The following is a 19,077-nucleotide window of genomic DNA, read 5'->3' as shown; positions in this document are numbered from 1 at the left end:
TCGAAATTGATAAGGTGGGCATTATGAAAAAGGTAAGGAAGGCATGCAGAAGAGAGCCAAAGCTAGATCTAGATTTAGCCTAAGAGATGGACTGAACTGCATGCAGTATCAGTTCTCAGAAGCAGAGTTGCAGCAGAGGAACAAGTCAGACACAACCATTCAGGCACATTCAATTCTTTTCATTTCTACACCTAACTCAAGGACACTCTCTTATGTTCAGAGATCCTGGGATACGGGGATGTCTCCAGGAAACATGCTGTTGCTGTTGTTGTTATACAAAGATAATCAGATATTTAGCATATGAATTTCTTCCCTCCCTGATGGAAGCTGTCTTCAAAGAGACATCTTGGGAGGCTTGTGTCATCAACCACATCAGGCCCTGAGCAGCTGGGCCACTTTGGTCAAGTTACTTCACATCTGCAGTCTTAACATTGTCTCTAAACTGAAAGAGATGGACCATATGAGTCCATATTTTAAAGGTGCTCCCTGAGTTGGCCCTGACTATTAGTGCTGAGACAGAAAGGAAATGTGTCCCTTCCCAGACGAGAATGAAAAGCTAATCAAACAGAAAGCCTGCAGGTCTGAAAGGGGCCAGTGCTAGGCTTCTGATAACCCTGAGGCCCACAAGGCTTAATAAGCTATAAGAACTCTGTCCACCATGCATCCTAAAATGGATGCAGTAGGCACTTGTCATCACAGAAGATGATGATTTCCTTCCTGTTTCTGTTGGCTTTGTGCTTATATTTGAAATACCAGACTTCGTAGTCATTTCTCCATACTCAGTTCTATCATGTGCCCTTATTGTCTGAGCACCTTTTCCTGCACTACAGAGTTGGCTGAATGCAGAGACATAGCAGTGAATGTGTGGTGAAGGTCTTGGGCTCTCTTACAGTGACTGTTATGTGCAGTCATGTAAGCAAGTGGCAGTTATGGTGAGTGATCTCCAGGGCTTCTATGTGCCCTCATTAGGAGAACCAGACCCAAGAGGATATAGGTAATCAAACTAGATGCAAGACAGTAAGAGGGCCTGACAGATGATATATTCATTTAAGATAGGTGGTGGCACACAGGTTTCTTACAAATCTAATAAAGTCTAAATTCAATGATAACCTTAAACTGGATCCCTGGGAAAAGGAAAGTGGTTAACAGCCATTACTTTGAAACTGCAGCATTAGTCAGAACTAACAAAACAGTTTAAGGTAAGATGGATTTGTCACCCATCACAGTTTCAATAGCACCATTGCTGCTAGGCCCATGAGTACCGTGCTGGGAAGCATATAGGAGATTGCAATGGTTTACATCATGGTAGACAGGACACAAAGACAAGGGAGGCAAAAAAGATACAAAAAAAAAAAAAGGGAACAAGACATATCTTCCCAGGTCACATCTCCAGTGATGTCATCTACAATAGGCTCCTCCTCCTGACTCTCTACCACCTCCTAATATTGCTATCAAATGATGAATGAAACCACCGGTCCATTAATCATTGCTTTTATCAGAGTCTTTTTGACTTGACCATTTCCCCAAAGCCCCTCAGAAGTTGTCTTAGTTACAACTAGTTACTTAGTTGCTGTGATAACTTGCCAACAACCAAAGCAACTTTTAGAAGGGAGGGTTTTTTCCGGGTCTATGGTTCCAGAGAGATAAGCATCCATCACTGTCAAGATAGGGAAGAGTGGCAGCAGGCAGGCAGGGTGACAGGGACAACTGAGAGTTCACCTGTTCCCTCAAGTAAGCAAGCAGAAAGACAGCAAACTGGGTATGGCCTGAGGTTATTGACAACTCAAAGCCCACCCCCAGTGAAACACTTCCTCTAGCAAGGCGACACCTCTTAAACCTCCGCAAATAGCACAGCCAACTGGAGAGCAAGTATTCAACTGTCCCACTATGGGGGACATCTCATTCAAGCCACCACAGCACGCAACAAAACACTCAAGGGAGCATTTAACACTTCGTCTCCAAACCCTATTTCCAGCGTTACCAACTCCAGAACACTTCGAAACTTTGGGCCCTCTTCCAGAAGAAGCACTCTTAGCATGTCTTTGGAGGATTTCTCAGATCCTAAGGTAGAAGTTCTAAGATAGAAGGTTCCAAATTGATACATTTGGAAACACCTAAATGTGCTGGAGAAGCGAGCTGTGAAAGGGGCGGGGCCAACAGATGGTCTATTTTCCAGCCCGCTACTGTGATGGATGTCTAGAGCTTTTCCTGTTTACAAATTTGGAACTTAGAATGGTAGCAATCTGGAGTGAAAGGGAGCTTGGGTATTAGACAGCAATTCCTATCAGTCTCTGGCTGAGGCCTGCTCCTTGGTGTGTTATTTCCTTGTTATTTTTGGCCTTCCCTGCTGGGCAAAATGCCCTTGTGTTGCTTTATAGAGAGCTGTAAAGTAAGGAGAAGCAGATACAGGCAGCTGGAAGTCAGCCAGCAGGCACCAAAGCTATGAGTCCTAGGGGAGATGGACAGAGTAGCAAGAACATCTGCTACAAAATATCCTGTATCTAATGCTGTGCTAGTAACCCACATTTTGTCTTAAATGAGCTCTTGGTCTTGCGTTAATTTTAAGGATCGCAAACCTGAAACTTCCCAGAGTGGCCATAGTTTTCAGTTGCTGAAAATGCAGCATGTGTGAACCAATGAAAACATATCAATGTGTTCCTACTGGAAATGGAAGGAAGAGAAATGGCAAGAGGTAAAGAAAGGCACACGAGGCCACAGAAGGATGCTGAGTGAAACTGGATATATTCGTCAGAATGTCCGTTGCTGTGATAAAATGCCTGATGTGTATAACTTAAGGGGAAGAAAAGTTTGCTTTTCTCTCATGGTTTCATAGGTCTTAGTTCATGATTCCCCTGATCATTTGGGCCCAGCAGGGCAGGAGCACATGCCAAAGGATAACATTCACCTCATGGTGACCAGGAACTAAAGAGGACGAACAGACAGTACATGGAAAAATTTTGAAACACGCTATGACCTCAAAGGCATGCTCTGGTGACATGCTTCCCCCAACAAGGTCTCTTCCACCTCGTTTCGGCACTCCCCAAATGACAAAAATCACATTACAAATCCATCAAGGGATGAATCTATTGATTAAGTCAGAGGTCAGAGGATCCAGTCACTTTCCCCAAAGTCTACCAGTTAGCAGCCATGCCACCAAACCATAACCCTGTGGGGAACATTTCATATTCAAACTGTGACGCTGGCATTTCTAGACTGAATGAAGATTTGTTGATGTCTGAGCACAGTGGGCTGCTTATGCGTCTTATCCTGGGACTGTATAAGGGAGAGCGGGCTGTTTCCAGGATGAGCATACTGCTTGTGACTGGAGAGATGGCTCAGCACTTTAGATCACTGACTGCTTTCAGAGGCCCCGGGCTTGATTCCCAGCACCCTCCTCTGGCCTCTATGACTACCAGGCTTGCACACCAAACGCAGTCAAAGGATCCATATCCATAAAACAATAAAATATTGTTTAAACAATGTGCTGATGGAACCCAAGTGTTTCTTCTTGTCTGCTGTCCACAGTGGCATGACATGAATAAGCACCATGGGCCAAAGAGAATCATTTATTCAATTTTGCTGTCTTCTGGACAGAGAAACATAATCTGCCTATAAGGGAGGAAGAAATGAGAAGTGAAAACAATAATCTCTCTGTTATTGTGTCCTCACCAGAGAATTCAGCATGGGGATGAAGGCTAAGGATAACAGTTTTTTAACAATGGACACTTCACTTTTTAATCCAGCTTCTTGGGCTAATATACCAATTTTACCACATAAACCATTTCATTAAACAATAATGAGTGATATCAGCATCACAAGGCAATAACTTAATACTATAATTTTTCTTTGAAATCTTCCTAAAGAACATGTACATATAAAGGGCTTAGCTCATCTGCGTCATAAAACACTCCTTCATATTTATCCCTCACATCAACAATATTCTATTATGTCTGTATTTCTGTTTCCTTACTAAGACTCTCTCAATTGTAGAGTTTCTTTATTTTATGCACATCTGTATTCTCCACCTGTAACTGTACAGTGGCATTATATGTGAAATAAGTAAATCAGTCATTTATAAACAAACAGGAAAGTGTAAGTAAAGAAAATCATTTCACAAATCTCCTATCCTTAGTGTATATATGATTGCAGCTAAATAGTAATTGCTCTAGTAGTTTCATGTGGTGCTGGTAATGTCTGAGTTAACTGGACTTAAAAGCAGTAATCTGGAGAGATGTTTGTTAATATGTCTGGCGAAGTCCCTAGAGGCTCTATTTTATTACTATGTTTTTAAGTGTGTGTGTGTGTGTGTGTGTGTTTCTCTCTCTCTCTCTCTCTCTCTCTCTCTNCTCTCTCTCTCTCTCTCTGTGTGTGTGTGTGTGTGTGTGTGTGTGTGTGTGTGTGTGTGTACAAGTGTGGATGTAGGAAGATAACTTGTAAGAGTCAGTCAGTCCTCTCCTTCACGTGTGAGTTCTCAGATCAGCCTTGATCCATCTTGCCAGCCTAAAATTCTGATTTCATTGCTCTGAGTTGGAATGAGGTTCAAGGGTTCTCCAAAAGTTTAAATAAATCATCAAATAAATAAGAATAAATCAATGGTTAAATTGAATGGGGGAAAAAAAAAAGACCAATAACAGGAGCTGCCTTCCCCTAGTAGTGAGTACTGGTAGTGAGGGAGCTCCTTACAGACCGGGTGTTCTCCCTCGCACTGATGGCCTGATCCTTGAGGAGGCTGAACAGAGCAAGAGTAATGGCTACAAATGAGAGCTCTCCAGGCTGAGCAAGGGCTGAGAGTAGATCTGTCCGAGCTGTACTGACCGAGGAGTAGCAGAGTCACACTCTCTCTGCCCCCTTAGTCTTCCAACTAAGTCTTAATCAGGCGCTAAGCAGCAATTGCTTATAGTCACTGGGACACCCATTGTAGACTGGTTTTCGAAGCAGGTTGAGTAGCAAGAACCAGGAATTCTTTACAGGAAGACACAAGAAATCGGTGACATACACAGCCCAGAACAGTGCCAAAGAATCAAGACTGTAGGAATCTGCCATCCTTCAGATGTACAATTTACAGTTCCTCATATGTCAATTGTTTTATTCTACGTAGAGTTCACCTGTGTGTAAAATATTATGAAACACAAAAGACTCTTTCCTTTTCTCATACACCTTCCCAGCTTTTAGAAGCTCACTTTTTCTATTTTCTCTTTTTTTTTCCATTTTGGTAAGACCCAAAAGGGTGGAATATAATCCCAACCAGTGTGGCATAAACGTGTCAAAGGGAGGTGTGAAGTGCTTTTGTTTTGTTTTTGCTGAATGGCAGCTCAAGGGTTATTGTTTGAATCGTTTAATCCTGGGCTGGTAAGGTCTGAGTTAACTGAACTTGGAAGAGTAACCATGGAGACTAGCATATGGTTCCTGATTCCATTAATCTTGTTGAGATTAACAGGAAATCCCCTGGGGAACTTTTGCAGAGATTCGGAAATAAATCATCTTTTCGCGTGTCCATTGTTTGCTGACAGTTACTCTCTTTAAATATGCATCTTCCCAACAAAGGGATTGCCGGGTTCTTCTCATTACGGGACAAAAATGCAGCAAGTAACCGCAACACCCGTGGATGTAAATCTCACACAAAATGAAGATTTATTCAACGAAGATGTGCATTGCCCCAGCAGACGCACTAGAGGAAGCTTATTTACCCTCAGCTAAAATTTTACCAATGTGGAGTCTGGGTGTGGCTCAGCGGTAGACTGTGTGCTTGCTTAGTGTGAGCAAGACCCTCAGTTCCATCCTCAGAAATACCCCCAGGGAAAATCACTCATGTGGAACCTCTCAGCTTGTAGATAGGAACTAAAAATAAAATCTGAGGCTCTTTAGTGAAAAACTCTAATTATCATTTAAATTATAGGAACTGAACTGAATGTGCTGAGTGGGGTTTAGGAAGGGGACACTGTTCTGGTCACTGCCTGCCTCACCCAAAGCTGCTCTCCTTTCACACTGGTAGTAGGGAGCCAGAGCAAGCCAAGCCTGAGACATACATGGGGCATTTATAACCCCAGCTGCAGGTGTAAACTCACCCAATTCTGCTGCCTTAGCAAACATTTGCTCTCCTTGGCACAAATAACACAGATCACTATTGTTATTTTATTTTAAACGAAACCATATGCTGTCTATATTTTTAAGTTAACTATCTTTCCTAATTATAGGATAATTATATAAAATATTCATTTCATACCATTTTGGGTGTTGTAGAGCACATAAAAATTCAAAAATGTATTACAAAACAACCAATAGGAAGGAAGATCATTGTGATAACCAGAGGCAAAATATGTTCTTGTGTTAGCATATTTCTATGCATTGTTGCAAAATATGAAATGTCAGAGTGTATATAAATGGGTAATCTAAAGTGATTTCCTGTGGCCCTGCAGGATACTCAGTAGCAGAAGAAAGGTACCCAGCTGTGTTTAATTATAGAAACAAGCATTCTATCACCTGGGTAAAGAAGAGCAGTGGGTACTGAGCTCAATACTTTCATGACCTAGTCGCGGTCTCAACCTCAACCTCAGCTGAGTTTACCCAGTTCCCACTGTAGCCTAGGGTGCCCAAGTCATAGGAGTGAAGCTAAGTTCACACGGCTCACACCATGGGATAAGTTTACTCAGGGCAGACTTCAAGTAGGCACTGGTCCCCAACAAACTCAAGCCATGTCATTGACCATCCTGGCCCCCAGCCCTTTCCAACACGACTGTGACACTCTCCGATGAGCCCCAAGCACCTAATCACCCCTGCAGTGTCTGATTTCTAACTGTACCATCAGGTTAGACCATGCCCCATTAAGGTGAAGACTCAATACTTACCAAGTATTGGCTCATGTTGGTTTTCAAGACATTAGATAGATAGATAGATAGATAGATAGATAGATAGATAGATAGATAGATAGATAGATAAATCAGATAAGTCTTTAAAAATAACTAAGGAAATTGGTCAGATTTTAGGTCCCCTGAAAGAAAATATTAACTGTTTTAGCCAAAAATATACTAATGAGGTGACTGAGTTGATGCCATCTTGTACTGACCTTCCCTTCATTCCATTTCCTGTCTGCTAAAGGCACTTCTCAGCCCATGACTCCCTGAACAGCCACCTCTTTCTTGGCAACCCATCCTGGATTCTCCACGATCCTGACCGTTGACCAGCTATATAACTAAAACAAATGTTCCCAGGTTCCTCTGACCTATACCAGACAACGAGATTGCTGTAATTATTTTATGATAATTTCATTTATAAGTGCTGCATCCTGTGGCAGAGCCTGCCCTTGGCCACCAGCTTTAATAAAGGACGCTTACTTGGCCTGACATGCACACCGGTCTCTAATTTTCTCTTATGAACATTAGTACCTGAGTTATGACACACTTTCACATATGTGATATTTTTAAACTTTAATTCATGATGAATATGTCAATTTTCATGTTTTCTGTACATAATATGGTAAAGGGGGAAAAGCATAGAATTTAGAGCTTATGTTTCTATATACTCAGTACACTGAGTGTCTTAATCACTGTTCTATTGTCGTGAAGAGACACCATGACACCAAAACTACACCTATAAAAGAAAGCATTTAACCCGGGACTTACTTGCAGTTTCAGAGTTTAGTCTAGTATTGTCATGGTGGGAGCATGGCCGCGTGGCTCTAGAACAGTAGGTGAGAGCTGAATCCTAGTCTACCGGCAGAGAGAGAGCTGGACCTGCTCTGGGCTTCTGAAACCTTAAAGCCCACTCCCAGTGACACTTCCTCCAGCAAAGCCACACCTTCCAGGCCTTCTAATCCTCAAATAGTGCCACTCCCGGGTGGCATTCAACATAAACATTCAAAAAAAAAAAATGGTCCTATGGGGGCCATTCTTATTCAAACCACAATGGGCACATATGAACGTTATTGTGGGACTATATTTTTAACTTGTCGGAACTTAGACGGCCATCCCTCCCACCTCCCAGATTTTTCGGATAATCTAGACTAGGCCTCTGCAGTGTCCCGGTGGAATCAAAATTTTATTAATCTCACTTGAAAACTTGGACTCGAACCAGAAGAATTCTGAAATAGAACCTTAACTGCCTCTGTACCTCTTCCCAGGAGGGAGAAACCTGGCTCCCAGCTCACAGAAATCTCCTTGGCTGCCCCTGGAAGCTCTTTGTTCTCGCTTCTCTCCTCCAGTTGAGAATAGCTCATCTCTGCATTCTATTCAATAACCCTGAAGGATTTGACGGTTGTCAGCAAAACCACCCCAGCTCTCCTGGCGCATCACAAATCTATCCTTTCGGAGTTTAATTATTTGTTGAGCTTTTGGGGATTCTGGTGTCCCTCCCCCCAGCCACCTGCTAGAGATAGGTATCCCACAGATCCTATCTTGCTATTCTTACATAGTAGAAAGGAAGCAAATTAAAGACCATGGCTTCATCTCCTCTGGGCTTCTGCTCCAGATGGCAGCACACTAGAACATTACTTCTCAAACTTTTAATGAATAGCCGGAAGTGAAGATATCTTCAGGGGCCCAGGGTTGAGAAGTATGCCACTTGAGTAGAATTCCCATCTTCCTCACTTTATAAGCTGTGGGATCTAAGACAAATTATTTAACCTCTCTGTGCCTCATTTTCTTCCACCGTGAACTAACATAACAGCTTCTCCTTAAATTAGTTTATGAACTAAGTGGGTATAAACAAAGCACTTAGATTTACCATGCTGCAAATCACAACTACCACAATTATTACCTGAGCTGCAAAACCAAGAGTTGTTTGTTCCATGATATATATATATATATATATATATATATATATATATATATATATATGCCTGATCTGAATTCTAGATGTCTATTTAGAGTGAATGAAAATGCCAGCCTGCTATATTGTTGTTTAATAGGAATGTGACATGTTTATTTTAGCTATAAGGCGTGAGTATAATAGTTTTATGACTTGGTTAACAACTATGATTTCCTCTGTGTGCTTGATCAAGGGAAATGATGTTTGTGTTTTCCCTTGTAAGCGTGTCTGTCAGTGGGGCAGCTGTCATTAGACAGAGGAAGCAGCTACCTCAGTGTCTGGAGATGAGGGGGTTCTGGGGACGGAGGACTTTCACTGCTCAAACTGGGAAGATCCTTGCCAGCTTGGCTTTACGGTTACTTCATAACCAGTGTAGATCTGTAGAGCCACGAGAAAGGGGTGCGGTGGTGCTCATTCCACAGATACAAACTCGCTCTTGGTGCAACACCTACAGCCTTGACGATGCTTCTCCAGAGCTGGGGCCAAACGCAAAGCTTAGTACATGCTATAGCCTCATGTGCTCTGCCACTGAACTACACACTGAGCTCTGATTTCTGACTCTGTCAATTCCTTGTAAGAATCCGAGGGTTGCAACTGCACTGGAATAATTAATTCTTAAAGTCAAGTGTCTGACTGGGCTTCGTTTTTTACCTTGCTCATGCATCCTGAGACTTTTTGGTTTTTTTGCTTTTCGATTTCCCTCTGATCGTTTTTGTATTTGTTGTTTTCCTTTTAGGTCAACTCAGATCAAAACATACTCTTGGGATAATGCCCAGGTCATCCTGGCTGGAAACAAATGTGACATGGAAGACGAACGGGTCGTCTCAACCGAGAGAGGCCAGCGCTTAGGGGAACAGCTCGGTAAGACACAAGTCACAAGGAAAGAATGCTTGGTGAATGTCATGCTGATCAGTCACAGGTGTGTGTGTGTGTGTGCGTGTGTGTGTGTGTGTGTGTGTGTGTGTGTGTGTGTGTGTGTGTGCGGTGTGTATGTATGTGTGCATGTGTGTGGTGTGTGGTGCATGTGTGGTGTGAATTGTGTAGTATGTGGTGTGCGTGTGTATGTGTGGTTTGTATGTGATGTATATGTGTGTGCATGTGTGTGGAGTGTGGTGCATGTGGTATGTGTGTGTGTGTGTGTGTGTGTGTAGTATGTGGTGTGTGTATGCATATGTGGTCTGTGTGTGGTATGTATGTGTGTATGCATGTGTATGGTGTGTGGTGCATGTGCATGAGTTGTGTGTGTGTGGTATGTGGTATGTGTGTGCATGTGTGTGGTATGTGGGGGTGTGTGCATGTGTGTGGTGTGAATATGTGATATGTGTGTGCATATGTGTGGTATGTGGGGTGTGTGTGCATGTGTGTGGTTGTGTGTGTGTGCATTGTGTGGTGTATTTGTATGTGCTTGTGGTGTATTTGTATGTGTGTGTGACATGTATATGTTGTATGTGGTATGGTGTGTGTGTGGTATGGTGTGTGTGTGGTTGTGAGTGTGAGTGTGTATAGTTTGTCAAGAGACCTTGACAAACAACAGGCCTTCTGCAAGCCCTGAGTATATTCCCTCTTATTTCCTGTGGCATTGGTTGAGTTCAGAGACAATTAAAAACAAAAGTGATGGCGAGAACCTTGGTGTGAGCTCAAAAAAAAAAAAATCCCAATTATTTCATGAGGACCCCAGGCCTGCCCTCCTTTCTCCCCCATTGCGTTCTGTGTTTCTCTACACACATCACTCTGCAAGGAGTTGAGTACTTCCTTGCGATCACTCTTGTTCTCAGGTTCCTGTTAAGGATGGTAATGGCAAAACACAGGTTCTGTTCTAGATTCTGGACTTCAGAGCATCCACGATGAGCCTCAGTACTGTTAAAGAAAAATTCTTAGGCGGCCAAACTCATCTCTTGAGAATGTACGTGCTAAACAAAGAACTCTTTGAGAAAACATTCAATGAGATGGCATAGTTGGAAACCTACATGAAGATGAAAATATCACCATGAGTCGGGGGAGTTTCAGGAGAGACCAGTGGCTGACTGATTCAAGACAGTTTTATCCAACACCTCTTGGGTGGCTTGTGTCAGACATTATAGAGGAAGCAGATGAGAATGAGAATGTGTGATGAGATGGAAAGATTTAGGGTACATATAATGCAGCAAAACTAATGCAGAAACAAAAACAGGTCAGTGAGTTCATGATGTCGAGGGCAGAGACAGGAGAGCAACGGGGAAAAGGTAGGCAGAGGCAGGTAGAGAGAGAAGGCTACCAGGAGGACCTGGGAGAGCAAGGGTGGGCCAGGAACAGAAGATGCCCAAGGAGAGATGATGCCAGCAAGGATGATGGGCAGGGCTGGACAGTGCATCTTGCAGGAGGCAATTGATGCGAGAATATGGGTGAAATAACATGATACATTCTGATGGATCCCTCGAGAAGGAAAAAAGTTAAAGCCAGTAAAAGGAGATGGGGTGCTGTAAGGGCCACAGCAGAGCACTGACACTGAAGGCAGGGAAGCAGCGTTGATGTAGGGGACAATTCCGGTCCTGCAGCATAGTGTATACATACATAGGGAGAAGATGCAACAAGAGGTTTCCCAAAGTCCCTTGGCCCCAGAAGATACCCTCACTGTACTCAGCATCTCACCCCTTTCCCTGTCTGTAATGGTGGCCTCAACTAACAGTTGATCCCAGTAATGAGGCGCAACCCCAAAACACGACCATGTCATGGGTGATCTGAGCTTTGCTCTATTATTGGAAGCATGGACTGTCAGCACAGCCATTCCCCGTGGGTAAGTCTGCCACTGGGAAATCTCAAGAGCTGAGCAGAGCCTGTTCTCCAAACTTTATTATTTCCTTGGGAGATCAATAAGCTCATTACACTAAAAACTGTCACTGGATGACCACAGAAACTAGTCCATGAGATTGCCCCTGCAGCCAGCTGTGAAAACATCACTAGATTGATATTTAACCTAGAAATGCTCCTTAGCCTCTATATTCTCTGTCATGGGACCCCTCTCCTCATGCCACCAGCGTGGGAGAATATTAGAAGCCTGCTAACATTTCCTAATACCTCCGGAAGATAGGAGTAGAGACAAGTAGGTCCTCTGTGTACGAGAGAAAGGTTCCCATGTGGCTTCCTCCAGCTCTTTTCCCTGTCTCTTGGATCTAGCTAGGCATATCCACCTGGAAGGAGAACGGCTCCTCAGAAGTAGGCAGTCTTTATGAGGAAAGCTAAAAAACTGGCTCCATGAAAGATAGAATAACATCAAGAACAATTCAATGTCATTGTCAAAAAGAGCCAGTGATAGCTTTATTTTTTTAACAACCTAATAAACAACTTGGGTGTCAATAAGATAAGATGTGGAAGAGAAGTTAGAATAATGGTGAACATATTTCTGGAGATATTTGCTCCCCCATCTCTCTCCTGTGTGTGCGCGCGCCCACACACACACACACACACACACACATACACACTCATACACGCACAGACATGCACACTCATCACATGCATATAAGAGCACATGTACCCTGATATAAACACCCTCTCTCTTCACTCTCAAATTGAGGGATAGACAGATTTTATGCTCCTGTGCAAATTCTTCCAATAGTCTCTAATTGATTTTTTTTTTTTTTTTTGCTATTTAGTCAATAAGGCTCAGCAGTTGTCATGGCAACCCGAAAATGTGCCTACTTGGAGATCATTTGCCTCCCATGTGATTCATTCTCCTCATGACTACACACTCTCTACACATGATCAGGAGAGATAATTCTAAAAACTAATAACTCTTCATCTAAATTACAAGGTTTTAAGAGGTTATACTTTTAAAAACAATTAGCAGTAAAATTCCATTTCTGGGAGATTCAGTATTCCTTTTCTACAGGCTATTACCACATCATGGCAGATGGCTCAAAACAGCTGCTTTATTTATCTATTTACGATTCACTCTCCATTATTGACGGTTACTTCTGTATATCAATTGCTCATCCAAGTGAGAAGACTGGAGGAAACTATATTGTAGCTGACTATACCTGAGGCTGACGTCTTTGGAAGTCTTGTACAGAGGGTACTCTTGTCAATCTGATGTATTCTTTAGGTCACAAAACAAGTGTTTATTAGATGTTTACAGTAGCCTGAGTATTTGGCATGCAATTTGACATATGACCTTACCTTCTAAAAATAACCACCAGGAAGCCTGTGGGTACTATATAGACAATGAACATTTCCCCCGCTGTCCCTCTCCTGGACGTTTTATTCCATCTGGCCCTGAGATTGCAGTTCCTTGTCATTAATTATGGGGTTCCTCATTCCTCCACCCTGTCCACCACTGTATTAAGTATCCTAGGTGGCCATAGAAGTCTTCTTTCAACTGCTTCTTACATCCCTAGCCCACCACACCCATCCTACATACTTCCTTGGAAGTTCCCACTCGCCCTGAGGTCTTAACTCTACCTAACCACAGGCAAATCAAATGCCTTCCAGGAACCTATGGCTAAGATTCAAGTTCCTATTCCCAGTTGGCTCAGCTGGGGTTTCAAATGAATTGATCAGTACCAACACAAACTAGCTGCCGACCTTCAAGTTTCAAAGTTAATGCCTAGGAAGTTATAGTATAAACAAAAACACTTATAGTATCATTTAAATACTAACTTTTTAGTACTATACCACACTAACTTCCATGAGCAGAATGTCTGAAGAGGGTGAACTACTGCTTAAACTGAACAAGACCCTGTGGTTGACACTACTCAACATTTTAACATTTAGTCTGTTACAGCACAGCCTATAACAGCATAGGAAATGCTTTGCACTTTTAATTTACATAGTTAAGTTTGGTTGATTAGAAACAGACTCTGGCAGAAGGTCATTTCCTATACCTGTGAATTCTAAGCCACGCATACTCATTTGATAACTCGTGGTTTAAGTAGACAGACCCCTCAAGGGGATCATTTTTTAAAAGAGGAGAAGGTCATGCCATAGAGCGGGGGTCTTCTTTCACCCAGCGGCATTTCTGGATGTGTGAGGTGGGACAGGCAGAATGTCATTGTCTTCCTGAAGCGATAGAGAAATCTAGAGCTAACAAATGGGATCTGCCTCTGTGGACTGTTTCTTGACCATCAAAGACAAGAGTTGGTCACACTGGCCATGGGGCTTGAGTGTCCTTGAAGACAAGAGAGCTGAAGGATATGAAGCATCATTAACATCCAGATGGGAAAGCCTACCTCTGGACTTCAGTAATCCTGACTCTGGTTGTAGCTGAGCTGGAATGACCCCAGTGGTAGTCATTTTGACTTTAGCATCCTCAAATATTTTCCTGAAAACTTAGGCTCCCATTGCTAGCCAAGGTAGGAAAGAGAATGGAGGGAGCTGTCTGTGTGGTTGTCTACTTGTCCGATCTCTGAGCTTTGGGATCCCTTGGTTAACCCTAAGGAACTCCCACCAGGGAAAGTTATCATAGCCATCTATCCCCAGGGCTAAGTTCTGCTCCAGACACAATAACCTTAAAATAACCTGGAGTTGTGGAATAGATTTTTACTGAATTTACTTTCATCTTAAGATCTAGGAGGGAATTCAGGTGTGTGTGGCTAGTAAGCCTACTTAAACTCTTCTCCTGGGTCCTGTGATCTTCCAATGATCCCATAATCCTGGGAACAAAGCCAAGAATGGTTTCATTGTTACTAAGAAAGAATTCTCCTGAATACAATCTTACTCATGCTCAAATTTTCTCCTTCAAAATATATCCATCAAATTGGTACAGATATTTTCAAGGAGACTTGGGGAGATGCAAAATACGAAATTGTGGACAGAGATGTTATTTATTAATCCAGTAAGGATGCAGAGAAGTCCACTGGAACTTGATTAAAATCCATCAAACTAAAACCAATAGACAAGGGTTCTTAATAAACAGCCATTAGAGTCACGCTATAAGGTTGGTTCTTGATGGACATGGGAGACAGATGCTTTGAAATGAAATTTGGAAACATGACACAGAATTATTTTCATTTATTCATTCATTCAACCTTTAAATTTTCCATTCAGTGTTGTCAAGTACTCGTCATTAGAAGATTCTAGACTCCAAAGGGACACAAACACAATCACTTCATTTTTTTTTTTATTTATCAGTTTACATCCTGCTCACTGCCCCCTCCCAGTCACCCCCTCCCACAATCCTTGCCCCCACACTCCATCCCTCCTCCCTTTCTCCTCTGCATGTGTGGGAGTACCCCTGGATGTCCCCCAACCCTTGCACATCAAGTCTATGCAGGGCTAGGGTTTTAGAGGAGGTCAGGAAATTAAGAACATGCCCATTCATGCATGGAGGAAGGCCACATTGAGAGTGTTTGCAGCAGGCTTGAAGAAAGAAAATAGAATATTCATGGATAGGCAAGGACGTGATGGCACCTTTATGAAGAAGAACCTGTGTGCTGAAGAAGTCTAAACCCGTGAAAAGATGACAGATCACTGAGAGGCCATTTACCACACTGAAGAGACTGGCATTGGCTTTACTGGTTCTCACGACCCAGTGCCAGAGTTGAAAGAACAGGGTGGCAAGACTGGATTTCACTTCAGACTAAGCAAAAAGGTAACATTCCTAAAAGTAGGGTGTTTAATGTCCTGCAGAGTATAGGAAGAAAGTATTATACATACTTACCTGTATCTCAACATCAGTTTTTCAGATCTTAGATATGTTGTTCCAACAGTATACTATATATGAATTATAAAACTAATCTTCATGTATTGGAATAGTGTTGAATCTTCTAAAAGATGGGTTATATAATAGTAAGTATTCTGCTGATGCTACTGGTTAAACAGTAGATTGGAGCTGATGGTCAGGAAGCATGTAATCCATCAGGAGTGGAGTGTAGCACAGGAACATGGCCAGGACACGAATCAGTACAATAGCATTACTCAGGGGACATTAAAAATTCAGGCCATCTATCGATAGATAGATAGATAGATAGATAGACAGACAGATATAGATGTGTGTGTGTGTGTGTGTGTGTGTGTGTGTATCACACCAGAAAAATCAGAATCTCTGAAAATGGAGTATATTCTAGTTTGCTTTCTATTGCTGTGATAAACACCAGGACCGAAAGTAGCTTAAAAAAAGAGTTTATTTGGCTTAGCAGTTACAGTCATCAAGGGAAGCAGAGGCAGGAACCTAAGGCAGGAACTGAAGCAGAGACCATATTGGCTAACTTCCTGGCTTCATCTGGCCTGCGCAGATACCTTTTGTATACAATCCAGGCCAACCTCCCTAGAGTATTACTGACCACAGTAGGCTGGGCCTTCCTAGGTCAATTAGCAATCAAGAAAATGCCCACGGCCACACCCAGAGGCCGGTCTGATGGAAGGAATTGTTCCAATGAGATTCTCTCTTCTCAAGGACACCCACATTTCTGTCAAGTTGGCAACAGCTGTGAGATACCATTCCTTGTTAACTGGGCACACATATGCATCTCTAAAGCTACAGAAGCCAGGGAAGTATGTGCAGCCCTGATGATGGACTCCCTCCAAGATAACAGTCAAGTGGCATCTAAAGGTTTCATGGCTCTGACTTGAGAGTTTCAGGATGCTGGGCCCTTGGAGACACTTTAGCAGGATGAGGAGTCTGTGTATTGCAAGTAGCCACCTAATTCTTTCCTATGAGAGTCACTTCACTTCTCAAAAGTTGACTCCATTAAATCTATTTCTGTATGATGTAAGAAAAGTGTATATGAAAAAGAAAGACGAATCTTAAGAATGAGCCACCAAGCCTCTGTGTGCACAGATTGTTAACTTTTTCTAAAGTATGAGATGCTGCTGTTTTACACATACACACACACACATACATACACACACCCCTAATCCAATTTCATAGGCATCAGCTTCTCATTACAGTGTTAAGTTCTGCACACCAAGAGCCATTTAGTAATCTCAGCACTAATCTAGTAATTTAGTAATCTCAGACATGCTCCCCTTCAGTCATTTTTCAAGATCAGGCCATACCACTGCCTCCAGGCATGCCAGTTTAATGAAGAATGATTATTTTTTCCTTCCGTTTTTTTTTTTTTAATTATTTTTCTCCTTGGGCCTGCAAAACAATTGCACACTAAAGCAGGTTGAGTCGTCAGCAACCGTAATGAGGCTACAGCATCATCGCTCCATGCCTATTTTTAAAACTCCAACCACCTGCTCCACATTCGCACTGACTGCTCTTCAGCAGTTTTTAAAGATTTATCTAAGTCTTAATTGCGGTGTTTATGAAAGAACGGGGATTGCCAGCTTCTGAATTTGGCAAGGAGTCCCAGCAATGCTATTTAAATGTTCTGAGTACCTGGCTGCACAGAGCTGTCTGTGGAAAAGTACAGACACCCCACCATTATTTCCGTTGGCTCCCGCTCTTTCTGGCTAAGTTTTCCCAGGAGGTAGAAAACAGATCAAGGATGCTCTAAAGTGTTGGGTATGCTTAGATGTGCTTATATCTGTGTATGAAAAAGGGACAGCTCCTCCATCCACCTTGTCCTTGTCCTTGTCCTTTAAGTTTGCCCTGTCTTATTAGCCCTTCATCTATGTTTCGTAACTCTCTGTCCACCTTATTGGCAGCTGGGATTTAATCCTCAGAAAATACCTTTATGAACAGAGAGGCCATAGGTCCATGTATCCCACATTGCTCAGGATGGTCCAGCTGGTGCTCATTCATTTCCCAGGAAGCATCAATAACACTCAGTTCATGCTCAAAGTGGCTCACTTTGAATGAGAGGCATCATGGAGGCTTGGTTGATGATACCACACCCTGTAGGACCATAAGTGGCATACCCAATTTGCTCTTTCAGGTCTCAAAACTCTTAGACTCCCCACAGAAAGACTTTTCAAGACCTTGGCAAAGCCCTGTTCTAATCATCATTGGTTTACTCAACAAAGCTTAACCTGTGAAGCCTTTTCTTGGAAAAGAAAAAAATCTTACTACTTCAGATCTCTACTGACCTTTGACCCCCTAGGAAGCCCCCATCTCCTCCAAGAGCCACAGAGTACAAAACTATATTTTTGCTAGAGGGATTCCAGTCTTTCATCCTGCTTAGCCCATCTCACAAATGTCCCCATCCTCTTGATTTCCTACTTGAATCTCACCCGGAACCCACCTTGGCTCATCATCTCGGGTAATCTGCCTGCTGTGCCTTACTCAATGCCACACACAGATCTAACCTGTGAAGCATTTACAGTATCAATGAATGGATCCAGTTGGAGGTGATAAAGGTCTATATAAACTACTGACCTCCTGTTTCTTTTTCTAACAACACAAAAGTGTTAAGAACAATGTTACTAAAAGTTTAAAGTTGAATATAAGAAATGTAAACTGCCTCATTTTACTTACCAGCACTGAAAAAAAGAAAAGAAAGGAAAACAAACACAGGAGACTTGTCTAAATCGGTATGGTGTGTTTGGTTTTGAAACTTGAAAGGGCTCAAATCCAGGATGGGCTGAGACACCTGGCAGAGGTCCAGGTCTGTTTATTAGCTTTGCACACTGGCTGGTGTGATTTTCCTTTTCTCAAGGTAAAATTATCATAACTGAGAGTGGTAGATAATAAATCCCACCAACTAAACTCACAGGGGACTGATTTCTAATTTAAAATGCTTATTATTATTTGCCCCCAAGAAATGTAAATGATTTACATTTGTAACTGCAGATGTATTTGACTTGACCGTGGTATTATTAGGTCCCAATAAACCTATCAGTAATTTGAAAACATCAGAGGCTACAAATGCATTCGATACACTTAGCCTACAAACACCATGCCTCTTCCTTTGACATGTTTATTCCAGTTAAATCAGCCTGCATCCAACATAAATCCTATTCTATATTAATCTTGGATCTCTCATGTAATTTACTGAATACCGTTCTGACATTTAGAAATAGCACCATTTTTTAAAAATGTTTAAAGTAAACAAATAGTCAGCCAAACCATCCCGATGATGGCTTCTCACTTATTTCTTATTCTAGTGGTTGCCTCTGGTGACAGGCTCATGACTTTTAAGGGACCGCTGTTGAGCAGGACAGGCTCACTCATTCTCTCAAGCGTGCAGACAAAGCTGCGCGTCCATCCATGTCGTTTCATCCAGACCCTGTCTCCACTCTTCTCCACGGCAGGAGTTTGAGCATGCGCCTATTGCTCTCCCTTCCCCTTCGGGGGCTCAGCTCTATCATCCTCTGATGGTCTCACCTTGGAAACTTGTGGCTTATTAGATCACAGGTTAGAGAGAGAGAGGGGAGAGAGAGAGAGAGAGAGAGAGAGAGAGAGAGAGAGAGAGAGAG

At 42.5% G+C, this 19,077-nt stretch overlaps 1 protein-coding gene across 3 annotated transcripts in view; it reads left to right on the top strand.

The window, feature by feature from the left end:
- Rab3c (RAB3C, member RAS oncogene family) overlaps positions 1 to 19,077 on the top strand; it is a 210,941-nt gene that overhangs the window by 179,286 nt on the left and 12,578 nt on the right. For all 3 annotated transcript variants that reach the window (XM_021208512.2, XM_021208511.2, XM_021208513.1), the window contains exon 4: positions 9,539 to 9,663. In XM_021208512.2, the coding sequence (XP_021064171.1) occupies positions 9,539 to 9,663 (125 nt within the window). The remainder of the gene's footprint in view (positions 1 to 9,538; positions 9,664 to 19,077) is intronic.

The sequence above is a fragment of the Mus pahari genome, chromosome 11 (assembly GCF_900095145.1).
Source record: "Mus pahari chromosome 11, PAHARI_EIJ_v1.1, whole genome shotgun sequence".
Taxonomy (NCBI): Eukaryota; Metazoa; Chordata; class Mammalia; order Rodentia; family Muridae; genus Mus; species Mus pahari.
The sequence above is the reverse complement of the archived record's forward strand: the minus strand, read 5'-3'. Positions and strand labels throughout refer to the sequence as shown.